This window comes from Ceratotherium simum, chromosome 5, assembly GCF_057802395.1.
Source record: "Ceratotherium simum simum isolate JZ-2026a chromosome 5, ASM5780239v1, whole genome shotgun sequence".
NCBI lineage: Eukaryota > Metazoa > Chordata > Mammalia > Perissodactyla > Rhinocerotidae > Ceratotherium > Ceratotherium simum.
Genome location: NC_141904.1, coordinates 71,403,266 through 71,423,334, shown reverse-complemented (window position 1 = coordinate 71,423,334; position 20,069 = coordinate 71,403,266). Strand labels below are relative to the sequence as shown.

Genomic DNA, 20,069 nt, shown 5'->3' with positions numbered 1-20,069 from the left:
GGTTAATCTTCCTCACCAAAAAACCCCAAAACCCAAAAACACAACCAAAGCTAAATAAAGCTAAATGTATAAACACCAGCTGCTTGAACGAGAAATTAAAAAATATTTTCCAAACTCCGTAAAGAATCTACCACCACCAATCATTTTAATACAAAATATTTGAAGTAAAATGTACAAGCACCTAACCGGAGGGAGGAGGAGCTAGTTTAAGTTCTCTATCAGGATAAAATAATTTCCCAGAAACATCAGGTTAAATTTCCCTAGCCACTTGGTGATCCAGTTAGACAGAATTTTAAAAAGCTTTCTTTTGGAAACTTTCAACTATTTATACATTTATAGACAATATATTTCATCATAAAGGAAAGGCAGTTTATACAGACCTGATAAGCTAAATAAGAGAAGAGCTTTTAAGTATCTATCCCCAGATAGTTTAATATAATTTTATGTATCCAAAATTCTGAAAGTAAAATGCTTTTCCTCTTGATATTCTTGAGAGGGGTAAGTTTGGACCAACTAGCATTTCAAAAGAAATAGTGGCAATCTAAGCATTTATGATTTAGGAATTATTTTTGAAAGCTGGCATCTAGTCATTTTTAAGCTTATTTACATAAATACCAGTTATTTTGCATCAATTTTTAAAAATCAAGATGTTCTAAGACACTATAATTCAGAGGCAAAAGTGACTTTTTTCCCCCTAAAGGGTTCCATTTTTAAAATGTAATAAATATAAGATTGAACAGATCACAGTCACATTCTCAAGTTGACTGGTAATCTTAATAATGCATTAAGGAAGTTCAGCTTGTCTACAGGACCATTAAAGAAGTTTTTTTTCCTTTCTAAAATTAGGCTAATTATTAGAAGGCTACACTACAACCATAAGCAAATCTTGTGAGAAATGAACATTTGCTAATAGTGAAAGAAAGTATACATCACTTGCTGAAGCTTCCACTCTTATATTGGGCCTCAAAATGAATTTTAAAATAGGCAAGAAGTAGGGGAGCCAAAAGGAAGCCCACTTATTAACACCGCAGCCAAAGAAACCTTTCCCCTTCCTGCTCCGCACTCCCTACCCAAAGAAAAGACTAAAAGGAAGTTACCAAATCTGCACTGCTCTCTACAAATCAACTTAGCCACAGTGTGAAAACAGCTCCTGCCACACAAACTACTCACATATCAAACTGGAATGTTCTTTTGAAAACAGTCCTAACTTCATAGTATAAGTTTCAAATTCACAACACTTGGAAACAAGCCTAACAAAATGCTGAGCACATGTAACAAGTTAGCTATCCTAGAAAGTTTACAGGACAGTCAAAACTGTAGCATCTGGAATTTGTCAGATAATCACCCTGAGTCCTCAAGAGAATAAACAGAAGTGACACTTCAAACACCCACATACATAAATATGACAACAAAGGGCTGGATACAGGACAATATGAGAAAATACCAGCAACAAAAGAATCTGAAACAGAATCAAAGCCACAAAATTCTGGGAATAAGCCTGTTATGGCCAAAAAGGGTTATAATGGGAGTAGGCATTCTTCCTTTCTCCGGCTCTTTTAGACCAGTAACTTCTAAAAGTACCAAGGCTATAAAGAAAAACTTAACAAATTTTAAAAATTCATTACAGAGCATGCATAAAGTAAATAAAGTGTATGTACTTAGTAAATGTTTTAAATGACTGAACTGAACTTGTACAGTTCAGCTAGATGGATTCTTCAATTCTTCTGAAAAACACTTTTTTCCCTTTCCTAAGCAATTCTGAATGATACATAGGTCTATAACAACGAATACATGTTTTCAACTCACATTGTTTCTCCAGTCTTGGCTACATGACAAAGAAACTGATCCAGGACCGGACAAACTTCCTTTTTCCCTCTCTTCTCAAAATCTAGATAAGAGAAGAAAGAAAAGTTATCAGTATTTCTCAAAGTCCATCGACCATCTCCAATGCCCTCTACAAACAAACTTTCCTCCCAGTCCTTCCTCACATTAACAATAAAAAAAAAAAAATTAGCCTCTCAACCAAATAACCACCTTGACTCTCCCAAATTCAACTTCCAACATGTCACCCTCTTCACAGGTAACAAGAATCCTCCTAAAGGGAGCACTCAACTTCTCCACAAACCATCCTTAAGGCAGTGTTTCTCAAACTGCAGTCCGGGGGCACACCAGCATCAGATTCACCCGGGAAGCTGGTTAAAAAACAAATCCCAGGCCCCCACCCCCACAAATTGTTTATCTAAGGAAGGTTCATAAATCTGCGTTTAAGAAACACCAGCTACCGCCTGTAGCCGTCCCCAAATGACTCTGGATGTCAAAACACAATTCTCGAAACGCTGAAACCACGCTATTCTAAGTTTGAGAACGCTGTTCCCAAGCCTGTTGCTTAGAAGGCGACCGATCAAGAGCAGCGAGAGCGACCACTTAGAAGGAGGGCGCGTGGAAAGATGACTTCAGAAGCCCCGCAAAACGCTTCCCGAGACACTTCAAAGTTGCTCTGCCGCCCCCTCCGCCCCCGACCTTTTACTTTTTCTCTCCCCCCGACGCCTGGCGGGCGGGGGCCTGCCGGGGAACCGAGCCCGCCGGGGAGCGGGCTGCGGGCCCGAGACCTGCACCCGGAGGGGTGGGAGAGGGGCTGGGGCCCCGGCGAGAGCGTCCCCGGCTCCCCTCCCCCAGCCCAGACGCCGGCGGCCGACACAAAGCCCAGAGCGGGGCGGGAGGGAGCTGCCCACAGGGCTCCCCGCCCCTGGGGAGGCGGGAGGGGGGATGGGAGCCGGGGAAGCGCGCCGCCCGCGCCCGGCCCCGGCCTTCGGAGCCACCCGCCCCGAAGGGAGAGGGGAGAGGGCCGCGCGGGGTGGAGGAAGGGAGAGGGGGCAGCTACCCCCACCTTTCAGCGCCTCCTGCAGCCTCTCGACGTCCATGGCTTCCCGGAGTCCCTCGCAGCCTCCACCTCCCTCCGCGGGTCTCCCGGGCACCGGAACGCCTCCCCCCACCCCCCCGCCGCCCTCCCCCTCCCTCGCACACACTCCGTCACGCAGGCGACCGGGGGGGGCACCGAAGGGAGCCGGGGGAAGCGAGCGAGAGACAGCGAGACCGAGAGAGCGAGCACCTCCCCGAGCCGCTACCACCAGCCCTCCAACATGGCGCCCGGCACGTCACCGCGCGCACGCTCCCCGCCGCCGTCCTCGCGCCCGCCGCGCGCCCCGACCCGGAGCCCGAGAGCGCGTGCGCGGCGGAGGCGTGCCCCTAGGGCCGACCGAGACTCGGCAGGCGCCGGCCGCTCCCTTGCTGGTGGCCCCCGCCGTGCCTGCGCGGTGCTGGAGACCGAGTCGTCAAGGCAAGGGGCTGGAGGTAGACCCCTGGCTTTGAGTGCCTGTTTTTTGCTGGCTGTGTGACCTTGAGCAATTTACTGAGCCTCTCTGAGCCTTAATTTCCCCATCTCTACAATCTAGTACCGACCACCCTGTTAGTTGCTGTGAGAATTAAATGAGCGTGTGTACACACAGCGGTCCGAGTGTGCGTAAACAAACAGTCGGTATTACTAACAATCGAAACAAGAATACCTCCCTGCCTGAACCCAGCGTTCGTCACTGACTCACCCTTGAAGAGAAGCAATGCATACAGCAAAGGGATTAAAAGCTTAGGGATTGGACCCAGCTAGATTCAAAGCCCAACTCAACTATTTACTCTCTGTGTGACCCTGGACTAGTTATTTAAACTCATGGAGCCTCAGTTTTCTCATCTACAAAGTGGGGATTTGTAAAACAGCCGTGAGGCTTGAGTGAAATGGAGAATATGAAGCATTTAGCACACTGTCTGATACAGCGCCACAGGTGACAGGATGGCCTTAAACAAGCCCGGGCAGGGTTCTCATCTGCTGTATGCTGGGTCACTCGGAGTCGGAGTCGATTCCACGGCACTAACGACAACTAGAACTTGTAAGCACTCAGTTAACGTGGCTGTTGTTTTTATTATCATGATTCTGATGACATTGCGTAAGCGCCCAGGAAGTTAGAGAGGGCGGGGACCTCGGAAGTCCTCTCCAGGCCTGGCATTTTTACCAATAGGATAGCTGAGACGTAGAGAGCTAGCCTGGAAAACAGCACCAGAACCCAGAACATCTGGCTCCCAGCCAGCGTGTGGACATTTTTATTGTCTTCTCTTGTCTGTGAGCTTTTCAAGGAAAAGATCTTAACTTGTTCCACCTTCTCCTCTCAAAGCCTAGCACAAGGAAGGAAGGAAGGGAGGGAGGAAAGACTATTTCTTTTCTTGTCTTAGAAGGTGCAGATTTGGACACAAGCCGTTGCAACTGTTGACTCTCTTAAAAGACGATGGCCCTGACCCTGACCCTAACCCTGACCCCACGTGGCAGAGGTAGGCAAAAGCTGCCCCCACACAAAATACTTCTCTCAATTTTGCCATCAGAGAACCAGTCCCCTGTGTCTTGAAACTCTTCCATTGTTCAGAGCATCCAGCTCAATTACAAATAGCCTTGCAGGGGGGTATAAGGGAGTGTCATCATCAAACACTTGGCCAGCACTCACCATGGATTTAGTTTATCTGGTCCCTTCTGATCTGAAGGGGCCTACTCTCTACACAGCAAAGCTTAGTCTCCACTTCTCCCTGCCACCCTGTCCTCTATTCAGGCAGGCCTCTTCCTGTAAGAGCTGTGAGGGACAATACAGTTGGCACTAGCCATGTGTGGGTATTTAAATTTGAATTAATTAAAATTAAATAAAATTTATAATTCAGTTCCTGAGTTCTTCAGTAAAATTCAGTCCCTCGGTCACACTAGCCACATTTCAAGTACTTGATAGCCACAGGTGGCTAGCGGCTTCCATATTATATAGCATGGATAAAGAAAATTCCACTATTGCAAAAAGTTCTTTTGGAACTTTCTGTTAGACAATATACCATGCTAATTTCTTTCACCTTGCTTTGTCCATTTTCATCAACTGTTCCCTCACTTGGGGTTGCCTCAACTTCTAAACACTGGAAAAGTCCATGACAGGAGACAAAGTACACACAGCAGCAGCAGCCTAGGGGGATCAGAGAAAGTTTCCCTGGAGGAAGTAGGTATTTAAGCTGAGACCCGAATTATGAGAGGAAGGTAGCCAAGAGGAGCTTTCATACAGGAAAACCATCAGTGCACAGGCCTTGAAATGAGAGAGAAGAGCCAGGTGGGTTCTGAAGAGCCATAAGAAATTCAGTCTGAATTGAGCTGAGAGTGCAAGGGCAGAAGTGGCAAGAGATGAGGGTGAAGAATTATTTCTGCGGTTCATTTCTTCCTCCTTCCTTGGAATTCTCTAGGCAGCATGCATCGCAATGTCTGTGATTGCTAGAGCCTCTCACTGATACTAATCCCTTTGGAAGAAAACAGAATGTAAATGTGACAGCCAGCCTCTGAGATTGCCCCAACTGTGCTGTCTCCTGGGATTCACGCCCTAGTGTAGTCTCCTCCCACACTGAATCAGAGCTGGCCTGTGTGACCAGTAGGAGTGTGGCAGAGGGAATGGTGTTTCACTTCTGAGGCTGGGTCATAAAATATGCTTTGGCATCTGCCTTGGGCTCTTGGATTGCTGGCTCTAGAGGAAGCCATCTGCCATGTCATGAGAACATTAGAGCAGCCCTGGGGAAAGGTCCCAATGGAGAAGAACCGAGGTGTTAGAAGTGGGTCCTTCAGCCTACAGAAATCCTTCAGATGACTGCAGCCCCAGCTGGCATCTGGACCACAACCTTATGAGGGATCCCAAGCCAGAACCACCCATCTAAGCTGCTCCTCAATTCCTGATCCACAGAAACTATGAAAGATGACAAATGTTTATAATTGTTCTAAGTTTCCAAATTCTGGGATAATTTGTTACACAGCAATAGATAACTAATACGACAAATGAGAATATTAATAGTAACAGCTAACATTTATTAAGTATTCTCTGTTACAAAAATAGCCAGTGTAATCCTAGCAAAAATCCTATGAGATAGGTGATATTATTATCCCACTTAATAGAAGGGAAAATTGAGGTATAAAGAGGTGAACTAACTTGCCCATGGTCACACAACTACACAAGCAAGTGACTGACCCATGTTTCAGACCTGGACTGACTTCAAAGCCCCCAAACACTTTCTTGTCCTCAAGAAGGTTGCAAACTACCAGGAGAGATAAGAGTACGCTGTAAAAGTATAGTTTGGTATATCAGAGCATAGATTCTGATGCAAAGTAGAAGGGGTGTATGCGAACTGGGTGGTCAGAGGCCTTTGAAATCTCTTCCAGGCAGGGATAGAAGTTGCTCTTTAGAAAGGCCTTGCTTAAAGACTGGAAAAAGTTTGCACCTACAGGGAAGAGACTTCCAGGCAGAGGGAATGGTATTAACCAGGCAAACAGTCGTTGAGGGCCTCCTGGGTGTAGGGAGAAGATGTAACTAGACTCTATTTCCCCCACGGAGCTCATGGTCTGATGGAGGAGATGGACCTTAAATAAACGTAAACCACACGTCAATGTGGAAGACCGGCCCATTGCTCCAGGAATATGCAAGAGGGAAAAAGCCCGAACTTGAGAAAACACAGAGTAGGAGGTGGAAGATGGAAACAGAAAGAGAAGTGAGAGAGAGAAAACAGCTGGGACCATGTCAGAGAAAATGCTTGAGGATCTTCTTATAACCCCAGGGAGAATTACTGGAGTCTGACCATCCCTCGGGGATGAGGCTGTGGGAAGGGACATGAAGAGGGGATTGAGGAAAAGTCTAGAAAAACTCACACCCCATCTACAAGGATTGGAGGACAGGGAACAGGCTGGGTTAAAACACCACTACAGAAAGCCTTGGAGGCTCTTTGAAGATTTTATTTATTTACTTTTTCCCCCAAAGCCCCAGTAGATAGTTGCATGTCACAGCTGCACATCCTTCTAGTTGCTGTATGTGGGACGCGGCCTCAGCACGGTGGAGAAGCGGTGCGTCTGTGCGCGCCCGGGGTCCGAACCCGGGCCGCCAGCAGCAGAGCATGCGCACTTACCTGCTAAGCCACGGGGCCGGCCCTGGAGGCTCTTTGATTCTCATGGCCTTTTACTCATGCCTTTTGGACCTTATTTATATGTCGTAGTGGGTATCAAGATGAAGCTGAGGTAGGAAGGTGGACAAAATAAGGGGAAACAATTTTCTAAACAGTTAAGAGGGTAGTTTCACGTATCATCAGGGTTAACTTTTTTCTAGAGACTCTCCAAAGCTGACACATTTTTATTGGAAATAAGGATAACAAAGGATCTGTTCTGAAAGACTCTGGGTTGCTTCCTGTGGTGCCACAACCGTGTGATTGCTGCTGGTGGCCGTGTTGAGCTGAAGAGCAGTGTTAGGAGAGGAGGCTCGCAAAGAGGAGTACTGCCGAGCTGGATGACTTCGCTGAATTTGACTGCAATAATGGGAGTTCACTTCAAATTGTGTGAAAGAAAATGGGAATTTGGTAGGAGAGTAGGGTACTCCATGGCATCCAGGACTCTAACTGAACCCAATACCATTCTCTTCTTCAGGTCTGCACATTTCTCTCTCTCTCTCTGAATCAGTGTTTACTGCTCACAGATAGGTGGCCTCATTTCCAGTGACTTGCTAAGACAAGTGACCAGCATCTCTCAGTCGCAACCAGAGTATCTTGGGCCAAGTGTTCACTCAACTGTGGCCTGGAAAGTACAGAGGCTCCTAGCGTAAACCCTAACACTTTGGCTGTGGATGTGGGGCATCGAGGCCAGGCAATAGAGGAGTGGGGGAAGCGGCAGCCAGAGACCCCCAAAGATGACTACAACAGGGGCCTGACTAACCCTAACCAAACTCAAACAGCAGGCAGGATGGTGCAGTGTGGAGCCCAAGCAAACAAGCAATCTGAGAGAAAGTTCGTCCTAACTGTGGGTGTCGTTTGGAAACACAATCCCATCCCCATGTGAGAGTACACTCCTCCAGTGTGTGTAGGAAATGGCATCTCCCCTCTCCCTCAGGCAGGGCCGGATAGACACTAATCAATTCTTGCTATCAAATGTCCACTTTTTAGCCTAGTCTCTCTCTATATATATATAGATAGATAGATATGTATATCTATATCTATAAACACACACACATATATTATATGTATATATACTGTGATGGTTAATTTTATGTGTCGACTTGACTGGGCCACGGAGTGCCCTGATAGTCAATCAAACATTATTCTGGGTGCTTTTTGAGAGTAACATTTAAATCAGACTAAGTAAAGCAGATTGCCCTCCTTAATGTGGGTGAGCCTCACATCCAATCAGTTGAAGGCCTGAACAGAACAAAAAGGCTGGCACCCCCTCCCCCGCTGAGTAACAGAGAATTCTTCCTCCCTGATGGGTTTCAAACTGAGACATTGGCTTTTTTTCCTACCTTTGGACTCAAGCTGAAATACCAACTCTTCCTGGGTCTCAAGTCTGCAAGCCTTCGGACTAGAACTACATCATTGGTTCTCCTGGGTCTCCCGCTTGGAGAATGACCCTGCAGATCTTGGGGCTTGCCAGCCTCCATAATCACCAATTATAATAAGTAATTATAATTAATTATATTAATTAAATATTATAATAAAGAAGCCAATTCCTTATATAAATATATATACACACACATATACATCCTATTGGTTCTGTTTCTCTGTAGAACCCTGACCAGTACATATACATACACACATATAGATGCATACATATACACACACAATATTCAATAATTGAATATGATAAAATTGAGTGGTGTGCTAATTAAGAGAAAAGGGTCTAAAATCAAACAGATCTGGGTTTAATTCCTGCTTATCACTTCCTAGCTGTGTGAACTCTGGTAAATGATTAATATCAAAATGCCTCAGTCTCCTCATCTGCAAATTGCAGTTAATAATAGTACCTCACTCATAGGTTTGCTGTGAGGATTAAGCAAGTGATTTGATTCAATCAGCATTAGTTATTGTTGTTATTTAGGTTAAGAAGTACAAAGATAATATTTGTGATTTTGTTTCCTTTTTCTTTCGAAATCATTTCAAACTCATAAAAGATTTGCAAGTATGGTACAAAGAACATTTTGTTTCTAAACCATTTGGGAGTGAGTTGTCCAACTTTTACCCCCAAACCCCTGAAATTACACACCCTTTAGCATGCAATTCCTTCAAGGCCATTCTGCTACATAAAGACAATACTATCAAGATCAGAAAATTAGCATTGATATATTACCTCCATCTCATCCTCTGACTCTATTTAAATTATACCAGTTGAATCAATAATGTCCTTTCTAGAAGAAGGATCCAGTCCTGGGTCACGAGTTGCATTCAGTTGTCTCTTTAGTCTCCTTCAGGCTAAGAGAGTTCCTCAGTCTTCCCTTGACTTTCATTACCTTGATCCTGTTGAAGATTACCATTGTAGACTGTCCCTCATTTGGGGTTTGTATGACATTTCCTCGTGACTAGATTCAGGTGATGCATCTCTGGCAGGAATGTCATAGAAGGGATGCTATGTTTTCTCATTTCATCCTAGTGGTGGCCCACAATTTCAGTTTGTCCCATTACTGATGTTCACTTTGATCACGTGATTAAGGTAGTGCCTGCCAGATTTTGCCTCTGTAAGATTGCTCTTTTCCCCTTTGTAATTGTATGTTTCCTGTGGCTGCTGGTAACAAGTTACCACAAACTGGGTGGCTTAAAACAACAGAAATGTATTCTCTTACAGTTCTGGAGGCCAGAAGTCTGAGATCAAGTGTCAGTAGGGCCATACTCCCTCTAGAGGCTCTAGGGGAGACTCAGTTCCTTACTTCTGCCGGCTTCTGCTGTTCCTTGACGTGTGGCTGTATCACTCCCATCTCTGCCTCTGTGGTCACATCCCCTCTTCTTCTGTCTGTCAAGTCTCCCTTGACCTTACTCTTAAAAGGACACTAGTTATTGGATTTAGGGCTCACCTAGATAATCCAGGATGATCTCCTCAGCTCAAGATTCTTAAATTACATCTACAAAGACCCTTTTTCCCAATAAGGTAACAATCACAGGTTCCAGGGATGAGGACGTGGGCATATCATTTTGGGGGCTACCATTTAGTCCACTATAGTAACTCAAATTGTTTTGTGAGGAGGTACTTTGAAACTATGTAAATATCTCATTTCTCATCAAACTTTCACTCTTGAGTTTTTGCATCCATTGATAATTCTTGGCTGAGTTAATTATTACTATGGTGGTTGCCAGATGCTGGTTTTCTAATTCCATCATTCATTTTACATTTATTAATCAGTATTCTAATATAAGAGAGGATTCATCTTCTCTCATTCATTCATTTTTTTAAATTTATATTAGTTTGGACTCACGGATTCCTATTTTATTCAATGGGTTATAATCCATTACTATCATTATTTATTTTGATACATAAATTGTCCTAGACTTGGCCAGTGGGAACTTCTTTGAACTGGCTTCTGCATCCTTTTGACATGTCCCCATCATTCTTGGAGCACTTCTTTATTTTCTGTATGAAAAGCTATTCCAGGCTCATCTTGCATCTTCCCTCTCCCACCCCTGAAATTAGCCATTTCTCCAAGAAATCCTGATTCATTTTAGTGGAGAATGCTATTTAGGAACCTAGATGAGGCTGCTAGGGTCTTCACTGCCATTGAGATGTCATTGCTCCCAGGCCCTATTGACAGACAGAGCAAGAGAATATATACATGTATTCATATACACATCCACATTCACGTATATATTTATTTCTGTACTAGCTATATAAATATAAATATATATATGTTTATTTATTTAATTAATTTATTTATAGAAAACTATGAGTTCACAGCGTCCAATGCCCATCTAACACTGGAGGGTTCATTCTAGTTTTCTCCCTTGCCGTATGTAGAACTCCAACAGTAAAGAAACTGGCTGCCATTATTCTCAATATGTTGACTTGCTGGATCAATCTCCATGGTATGCAACCGACCTGTTACCACTGCCAATCTTTTAACAGTTGCCGTTCTCACCTCTCTTGCACTCTGACACTCTGCACCAGGCTTCCTTCCCCTACCCCCTTGCAGATTCCTACTTGTCTCGGCTACACCTGACTGGTTTTAGACTGAATTATTCTGGAAGAAAGGGTAAAAATTATTAGTATTTATAATAATAATAGTAATAAAAGTAATTTTTAATTCCTCAAATAACTGATAAATAATGTTTCATAAAGCAACTCAAAGAATACAGGGCAAGCAAAAGTCTCTTATGACCCTCTCCCTGACCCGACACCCACCACAGCTATATGAAGCATTACGAGTTGGCTGTGAGTCTTTCTGGATGTTTATGTGGTGTATGTGTCTCACCTGTGTTATTACGACAGCCTCCAAGAGCTCTTCTGCCTTCTATCCTTGCTTTCCTACAATTTATTTTCAATACAGCAGCCAGGGTCCTTTGAACAAGAAGATCAGATCATGTCACACCTCTGCTCAAATCTCTGCATTGCTCTTGTTTCACTCAGAGTAAAAGCCATGTCCTTACAATGAGCCACACTTCGGCCCCCTAGGCGTACTCTGCCACTCCCTTCTCTCTCTAACATTATCTCCTACCCCAACCAGGAGCCCTTCTTTAAGCTGCTCCAGGCTTGCTGGCCTTGGTGATGTACCTTTAACCTGTGGGTACACTCCCTGCTTAGGACCTTGCCCTGGCTCTTCCTTCTGCCTGATCGCTCTTCCCTGGGACAGCCACGTGACCCCCCCACCTCCTCCAGATCCATCTTCTCAATGAGGCCTCCCCTGACCACACTAAGTGACGTGGCACCCTCCATCCTCCCCTGCACTCCTGACCTGTTTCTTTTGCTCATTTTTGCTCATTTGCCCTTTCCATCTCCTAACAGGTTACGTAATTTCCGTTTTAAATTGTGTTTGCTGTATGTCTCTGCATTACTAGAACATAGCACCCTGAGGACAGGAAACTATGTTTTGTTTACTGATTGTTCCCACGCATCTTGAAGGCTTGCACAGTGTCTGTATCCCATAGGTGCTCAATAAATAAATATTTGTTGCATAAATACATATTGAAGTAGTTATTTTTGGCTTAAATTTCTCTCTCTGAATAGTAATGTATTCTTCTGCAATTTAATTTTTTTGACTTAGTAATATGTCTTGGGATCTTTTCATTTTATTTTATAAATACTAATCTAAATCTTATTTTACATAGTAGTTTGGAGTATAGATAGAATATTATTATTTAACCAGTCATCTATGAGTGATATATAGGACTAACCAGTTTTGATCTGTTATAAACAAGATCTTGGATAATTCAAGTCTCAGTGTCCTCTTTTATAAAATAGAAATAGTATTCACCTCATAAAAGACTGAGATCTCATAAAAGACTGAGATCCTAGGGTAGTGCCTGGCAAATCTTTTATTATGTTTTCATATTATTATTATTATTACCTGTGCTACTGCCGTTGCTGTTACTATTACTATAAGACTCTCTGTGCCTATGGAATACTATTTTTCTAGGAGAGCAATTGCTGGATAGGTGCATTTTTAATCGACAGTGCCAACTGACTCCCTCAAACAGCGCTGTCAACTTCCCAAAGTATGTAAGTGTACACACACTTGTGGACTCACTAATTTTCATCAATCTGATAGGTAAAAAAATGAATACCTTTGTGTTGTTTTGATTTTCATTTCCAAGGTTTATCAGTTAGTTGCAGCATTTATTTCCTGTACTTTTTGGCCAAGTATGTAGTTTCATCTTTGTTTACATTTCAGCCCCTAAAAACTGGTGAGACCACCCAAAGTCACATTGATTGGATTTGGCTATTTTCTGGTTTGTCATAAGATAGGTCACTTCTGCAACTGCCTAATTGCATGTGGATTTTATTACAGATTTTATTCTACCCAGAAGGGTAGAATAGGTAGGGGGCAAGGGGATCAGCTTCTATCAGCAAAGTCATGGGCTTGGACCCCAGGAAATTCTCAGGGCTGAATATTTCCTGAGTGTGTATTTTATGCCAGGAACTGGTCTGTGGAGACAGCGGTGAACAAGGCAGACAGGATCCTTGCCGTCATGGATCTTACAGTCTAGTGGGATAGACAAATGTAAAGGAAGTAGACATTTACATAAAAGCCCAAGAATTGTAGATTGTAGTCCCAGTGCCATGATGGAAATAAACAGGATAATATGGTATGATAGCCATGGGGGGAGGTCACTTTGGATGGGGTGATCAGGGGAGGTCTCTCTGAAGAGGTGGCATTTGGGTTGAGACCTGAAAATGTTGGGGAAGAGCTAGGGAAACAAAAGATGCAAAGGCTCTGAGATAGGAAAGGGCGTGGTATGTTCAAGGAACCTGGAAGTGAGTTGGAGCCTGGTGGGTGAGAGGAGAGCAGAGCTAGGACAAGGGAGGGAGAAGCTGGTTACCGTGGGTTCCACTAAGCCATCCAAGGATGGCTCATCTTAAGGGTGATGGAGTGTAGAATGTTTTAAGCAAGTAAATGGCATAATCCAATTTATGTTTGTCAAAATCATGGTGGTTTATTGTCCAGTTTTCCTTTCTAGGAGCTCTGAATGGCACACTCCTCTTCTAGCGATTTCCCAGTTCCTGTCATTTCCTCTAACATCCTAAAACCTACAACTGATAACATGCCACCTAGACTGTCTGTCTCAAAATTTAGAGTGGTTAGAATTACTTGTGGAGCTTGATAAAAACGGGTATTCTGGGTCCCTACCCCAGAGATCCTGATTTAGCAGCCCTGGAGTGGGAGCCAGGAATCCTCATTTTAGGAAACTCCTAGGTCAGTGTTTCTCAAACTTCAGTCTGCATCAGAACTACCTGGAGGGCTTATTGAAACACAGATTACTTGGCCCCATCCCCAAAATTTCTAATTCGGTAGGTCTAGGGTAGGGCTCAAGAATCTTTATTTCTAACAAGTTCCCAGGTAATACCGGTCCAGGAACCACACTTTAAGAACTACTGCCCAGTGTGGTTCTAATAAAGGTGATCCCTGGGACCGCACTTTGAGAAACACAGGCCCAGGGACTAAAGCCAATCTTACTAGTATGTCATAAAGGGCCTTTGTAATGTTCTCCCAGCCTATCCTGCCAGCCTCACCTTGTTCCATCCACTCTCTGCCCTGGGCCACCCGCTAGCATTCTTTGCCCTTGGCACAGAAAATTTCTCAGCACGCCTAGAGCTTCTGATGACTGTGCACACTTCCAGGCCTTTGCACAGGCTATTCCTTTTCCTTGCAATGCCCCTCCCCCAAACCTTCCCTTAAGACTCCCTTAAGACTCTGCTCAAATGTCATCCCTTCCGTGTTGTGTCCCCCAACTCTCTGCTAGATGTTAATTGCTTCTTTCATTGCACTGCCTAAAGCTTTGTTTGTGTGTGTGTGTGTGTGTGAGGAAGATCAGCCCTGAGCTAACGTCTGCCAATCCTCCTCTTTTTGCTGAGGAAGACTGGCCCTGGGCTAACATCCGTGCCCATCTTCCTCCACTTTATATGGGATGCTGCCACAGCGTGGCTTGACAAGCGGTGCGTCAGTGCGCGCCCGGGATCCGAACCCCGGGCCGCCACAGCAGAGCCCTGCACTTAACCGGGCCGGCCCCCTCATGCTTTGTATATATCTCTAACACAGGGGCTTGAAAACATTTTTGTTCAAGACCTGTAGTAAAAAATTCGTTTCATGTTGCAACCCAATAAACATAGACTGATGTATAAAATTAAAATGTGATTTTATAAAACAATACTTACCTTAATATGCACTCTGATATTCTATTTCATTTAAAAAAAAAGGCTGACTGTGACTTTTTAAATTGACTGCGGTATGAAACACACAGTTCTAGTACACTTTTCTCATATCACATTATAATTATTTTTATATTTATCTCCTCAATTAAAGTGTAATCTGTTTGAAGGTTGGGGTTGTAGCTTATTCATCATGTGTCTTCAAAGCCTACTAAGGACTTTAGTATTAAGTCCTTAATAGATACTCAATAGACACTCAATAAATATTAATTGAATAAATGAATGAATACAAGGGCCTATTGCCTTTGATTGTCCTATCCAATATTGATCTAAACATTAATGTCTAGCTAAACACAAGCCAGTGACTCAATTGTTGAAAAAACTGGATACCTGTATGGAAATCAATGAATGTCAACCCTTATCTCTTCCTGTACATAAAAATTAACTCAAAATTGGTCGCGTATCCTCTCAATGCTGAGAGAGAAATCATGTCTTTTGTGTTTCTTCTTATAAGGGAATTAATCCACCCTTGTAATTTCCTCCCAAAGGCCCCACCTCCCAATACAATCACATTGGGGATTAGGATTTCAACATATGAATTTTGGGGAGACACAACATTCAGTACATAACAAAACCTAAAACTATAAAATTTCTGGAAAAAGACACAGAAAGAAAATATTTGCAACTTGGGATAGGCAATCATTTCTTAAAATGAAAAGCATAAAACAAAAAAGAAAAAGTTGATATATTGGACTTAACCAAAATAAACACTTTTGTTCTTAGAAAGACCTTGTTAAAAAAATAAAAAGGTAGGGGCCAGCCCCGTGGCCTAGTGATTGGGTTCAGCATGCTCCGCTTTGGCAGCCTGGGTTTGTGAGTTCAGAACTCGGCCGTGGACCTACACCACTCGTCAGCTGTGCTGTGGAGGCAACCCACATGCAAAGCAGACGAAGATTGGCATAGATGTTAGCTCAGGGGGAATCTTCCTCACCAAAAAAAAAAAAAAAAAAAGACTAACCACAGACTAACAAAAAATATTTGCAACACATATATCAAAGGATTTGTGTCTAGAATATGTAAAGACTCCCAAAACTCAATAATAAGAGTTGCACAATGCAATTTTTACAAAATGGGCAAAAGCTTTGAACAAATATTTTACCAACGAAGGTCTATGAATGTCAAATAAACACATGAAAGGATGTTCAACATCATTACTCACCAGGAAAAAGCAACGGAAAATCACAAAGAGATACCACTTCACACTCACTAGATTAGCTAAAATTAAAAAGACTGTCCACACAATCTTGGCAAGGATGCGGAGCAACTGGAACTACTAGTGGAAATGTAAATGGTACAACCAATCGGAGAACAGTTTAGCAGTTTCTTGAAAAGTTAAACATACATCTACCGTACTAGTCACCCACTCCACTCCTAATTTTTACCCAAGAGAAATGAAGAAATACATCCAAAGTCTTGTTCATGAATGTCCATAACAGCTTTATTTGTAATAGCCAAAAACTGGAGACAAGCAAATCCATCAACAAGAGAATAAATAAACAAATTAGGGTTAATCCATAGAAAGAAATACTACTCAACAATAAAAAAGAATGAACTATTGATACATGCAACAATATGGATGAATCTCAACTATGCTGAGTGAAGGAAGCCAAACAAAAAGGGTACATGCTGTATAATTCCACTTACATAAAGTTCTAAAATATGAAAACTCATGTACAGTAACAGAAAACAGACCAGTGGTTAGCTGGGGACAGGTGTGGGGAAAGGGATGGATTGAAAGGGGCAAGAACAGCCTTTTAGGAGTGACAAAAATATTTGTTATCTTGATTGTGGAGATAGTTTCAAGGGAGTATACATAAGTCAAAACCAATCAAATTGTACGTTTTAAATATGACTAGTTTATTGTATTTCAATTACATCATAACAAAGTTGTACAAAAATATTGATGACTAGCTAAACACAAGTCATAAATGCAGAAACAAAACAAAAATCCTACTCTAAAATACAATGCATTTAAAATGCATTCCCTTAAAAAGAGAAATAAAGGATAATAGATCTCAAAGCATCTGGAGATCTTTGGAGTTAAAATAAATCACCCAACTATGTTATTATTCAGAATACAATTAAAATAACAGCCATGCCACCGACTGGAGTGTAAATGTTATAAACCTTGAATATGTAAAATAATAAAGCTAATAAAATCTAGTGAAGGGAGAAAAGTAAATATGAGGATATATAAGAATGCTGATTTCCAAATATTCTGTGCAGGGAATTAATCCAAATTTTCCAAAATGGAAATGAGAAGGGAGAGGAGGAGGAGGAGGGAAAGGGGAAGGGGAAGAAGAAGAATTGTTCTCATAATAACTAAAATAAGATCATAAGTATAATTTATTTTATTTATTTATTTTTTTGTGAGATCAGCCCTGTGCTAACATCTGCCAATCCTCCTCTTTTTTTTTTTTTTTTTGCTGAGGAAGACTGGCCCTGGGCTAACATCTGTGCCCATCTTCCTCCACTTTCTTTTTTTTTTAAAGATTTTATTTATTCATGTTTTTCCCCCCAAAGCCCCAGTAGATAGTTGTATGTCGTAGGTTCACATCCTTCTAGTTGCTGTACGTGGGACTCGGCCTCGCGTTGGATGGAGAAGTGGTGCCTCGGGGCGCGCCCGGGATCCGAAGCCGGGCCGCCAGCATCAGAGCGCACGCACGTAACCGCTAAGCCACGGAGCCGGCCCATTCCTCCACTTTCTATGGGACACCGCCACAGCATGGCTTACCAAGCAGTGCGTTGGTACGCGCCTGGGATCCAAACCAGCAAACCCTGGGCCGCCCCAGTAGAGCGCATGCACTTAACCGCTTATGCCACCGGGCCAGCCCACCCAAATATTTTCTTAATTAGTTCTTGACCTTATCTAAATCTCCTCTCATTTGAACACGTCTTCTTAGTTTTATGTTAACTCTCTTTGACATCACCATGCATGTGCAAACAATAGCAGAATATCAGGGGAACCATTACAAATAACTATCAAGTTTTAAACATTTAATATACCAAAGCTGCTATCAGTCTTTTTATTTTTCCTTCAACTCTGTATGCTTGTAGTCATTTCTAATAACCATAATTTAGACGCAGGAGAATTCAATTTCCTAATATGACATTTAGACTTGCTTTTGTCACTAGACCCAAAGTAGCGATCCTAAAAAAGGAAATGCTATTATTTTGATAAACCCTAACTGCTCAGTAAAGAGACAGACACAGGCATTCCCAGGAGTCCCTTTGTAGTCATAGCCTAAGAAGACATATCTACATTCATGATTTTGACTATCACTTCTGGGTGTCCTTGGGGACTGTGGAGTTGAGGAATGGTGGTAAGCATTCTCGTCCAACAGATCAAGTTTATGAGAATGCACTCCCCCCCCAAAAATCATCCATTCATATTAGATTGTTGAATCATTTCTGGTATGAGGGCTTTGTTTGATTAATGGTAGTTCTCAACGAGGGGAAAAAGATATATTACGGTTGTTTTAAAACATACACCAGGAGAACAATTTTCTTGATGTTTTGACTCAGGTTGGTAATATCATTTTCCAGCTGGACATGGAGACAATCTATTTTTCCAAAGAGGGAATGATTCTTTTGAAATGACATGAAAATTTTATGGCTGGAATCCTAGAAGGATGTGTGGTTTTCTTTTTTTTTTTTTTTTTTTTGAGGAGATCAGCCCTGTGCTAACATCTGCCAATCCTCCTCATTTTTTGCTGAGGAAGACTGGCCCTGGGCTAACATCCATGCCCATCTTCCTCCACTTTATATGGGACGCCGCCACAGCATGGCTTGACAAGCAGTGCATCGGTGTGCGCCCGGGATCCAAACTGGCGAACCCCGGGCCGCTGTAGTGGAGCGCGTGCACTTAACCGCTTGCGCCACCGGGCCAGCCCGGATGTGTGGTTTTCCATAAAATATTAATGAAAAAAGTCTCGTTAAAATGATGCATTTCCCTTGGCACCATTTGAGCCTTTGAACCCAGAGCTATTTCTGGATTTTTCACTTACTTGTGCCAATACATTCTTTTTTTTTTTTCTTTCCTTTACTAGTTTGAGTTGTGTTTGCTGTCACTTGCAATTTAAAGAGTTTTAACTAATATAGACATTGGTACCAGGAGTGGGGTGGTTTCCAGGCAGCCAAAATCCCACAAATGTCTACAACAGAGCCGTAAAGAACAAATTATGGAAACATAGAGCATTTAAATAGAAAGGAACTTAAACATCTGACCCAACCATGTCATTTTATGGGCAAGTAAATAAATCTCCAAGAAATTAAATGAATCAATATACTTTCGATGAATGAGACTTTATTATATAGGTTATTATGGCCCAGCACCCTGAACAATTACAGGAAAAATTGTTTTTGAGAACACCATTCAAAATCAATGTAGTGTGTTGTAAAGCTTTGCTGATAGGAATTGGTCTCAGTTCATGATGCAGCAGAATCACTTTATTTATTTTCAATAAATATTTATTGAGCACCAGAAATGTATTAGTCATTGAGTTAGGTGATGGGTGTAGAGTAGAGAACAATGTCAGCAAGGACTGTACCCTCAAGGAACTTTGTGTCTAGTGGGGAAGGCAGTCAATAAACTAATAGTTTTACCAAAACAAGTATGCATGCATAATACATATTGCAAAGAAAAAGTGCAGGCTGATATGAGCGAATATAAGAGGAGGACCCGCCCTGATATGGAGGATCAGATGAGGCTTCCATAAATAAATGACATTTAAATGGAGACCTGAAGGATGGTAGAAATTTGCCAGGTGAATTTGCAGGGTGGAGGATTCCAGGCACCTGCAAAGCCCCTGTAGTGGGAAAGAGCTGGGCTTCCTAAAGGAACAGAAAACAAACCAGCATAAGTGGAAAGTAGTGAAGTGGGAAAGAGTAGCTCAAGATGAGGCTAGGGAGATAGGTAGGAGGTAGATCACACAGGGACTTTCTGAGATGTTTGGAAAGGAGCTTGGACATTATCCTAAGAGCAAAGGGGGACCACTGAAGGGCTTTACATGGGGTGGGGGTGGGTCATGGTTTTGAGGGGGCCAGAGTGAATGCAGAGATAAGAGAGGCAATAGAACAACAATCCAGGCCAGAGATGACAGGGACCCAGAGAGTAAAGGTTTGCGTGGAGACAATAGTGAAGATAAACAGAGGAAGCTGACTCAGTTACTATTCAGGAGATAGAAGCAATACACTCTCTTTTTTTCTGTACTAGTTTGAGTTGTGTTTGCTGTCACTTGCAATTCAAAGGATTTTAACTACAACAGAAGCTGGTACCAGGAGTGGAAGTAACAATTTAGTG

General features: G+C 42.7%; 1 protein-coding gene across 2 annotated transcripts in view; it reads right to left on the bottom strand.

Annotated features, from left to right (window-relative positions):
• The window catches only part of LOC101388206 (serine/threonine-protein phosphatase 4 regulatory subunit 2), a 65,929-nt gene extending 62,799 nt beyond the window's left edge, over window positions 1–3,130 (bottom strand). Inside the window, exons 1-2 of one of the 2 annotated variants that reach the window (XM_004419925.3) lie at window positions 2,888–3,130; window positions 1,807–1,888 (exon numbers count right to left, since the gene is read on the bottom strand). In XM_004419925.3, the coding sequence (XP_004419982.2) occupies window positions 1,807–1,888; window positions 2,888–2,921 (116 nt within the window). In that variant the 5' untranslated portion in view covers window positions 2,922–3,130. Of the gene's footprint in view, window positions 1–1,806; window positions 1,889–2,034; window positions 2,217–2,887 lie in introns of those variants that run through there. The other variant, XM_087431349.1, reaches the window with a different exon arrangement.
• Window positions 3,131–20,069: the final 16,939 nt, after the last annotated feature.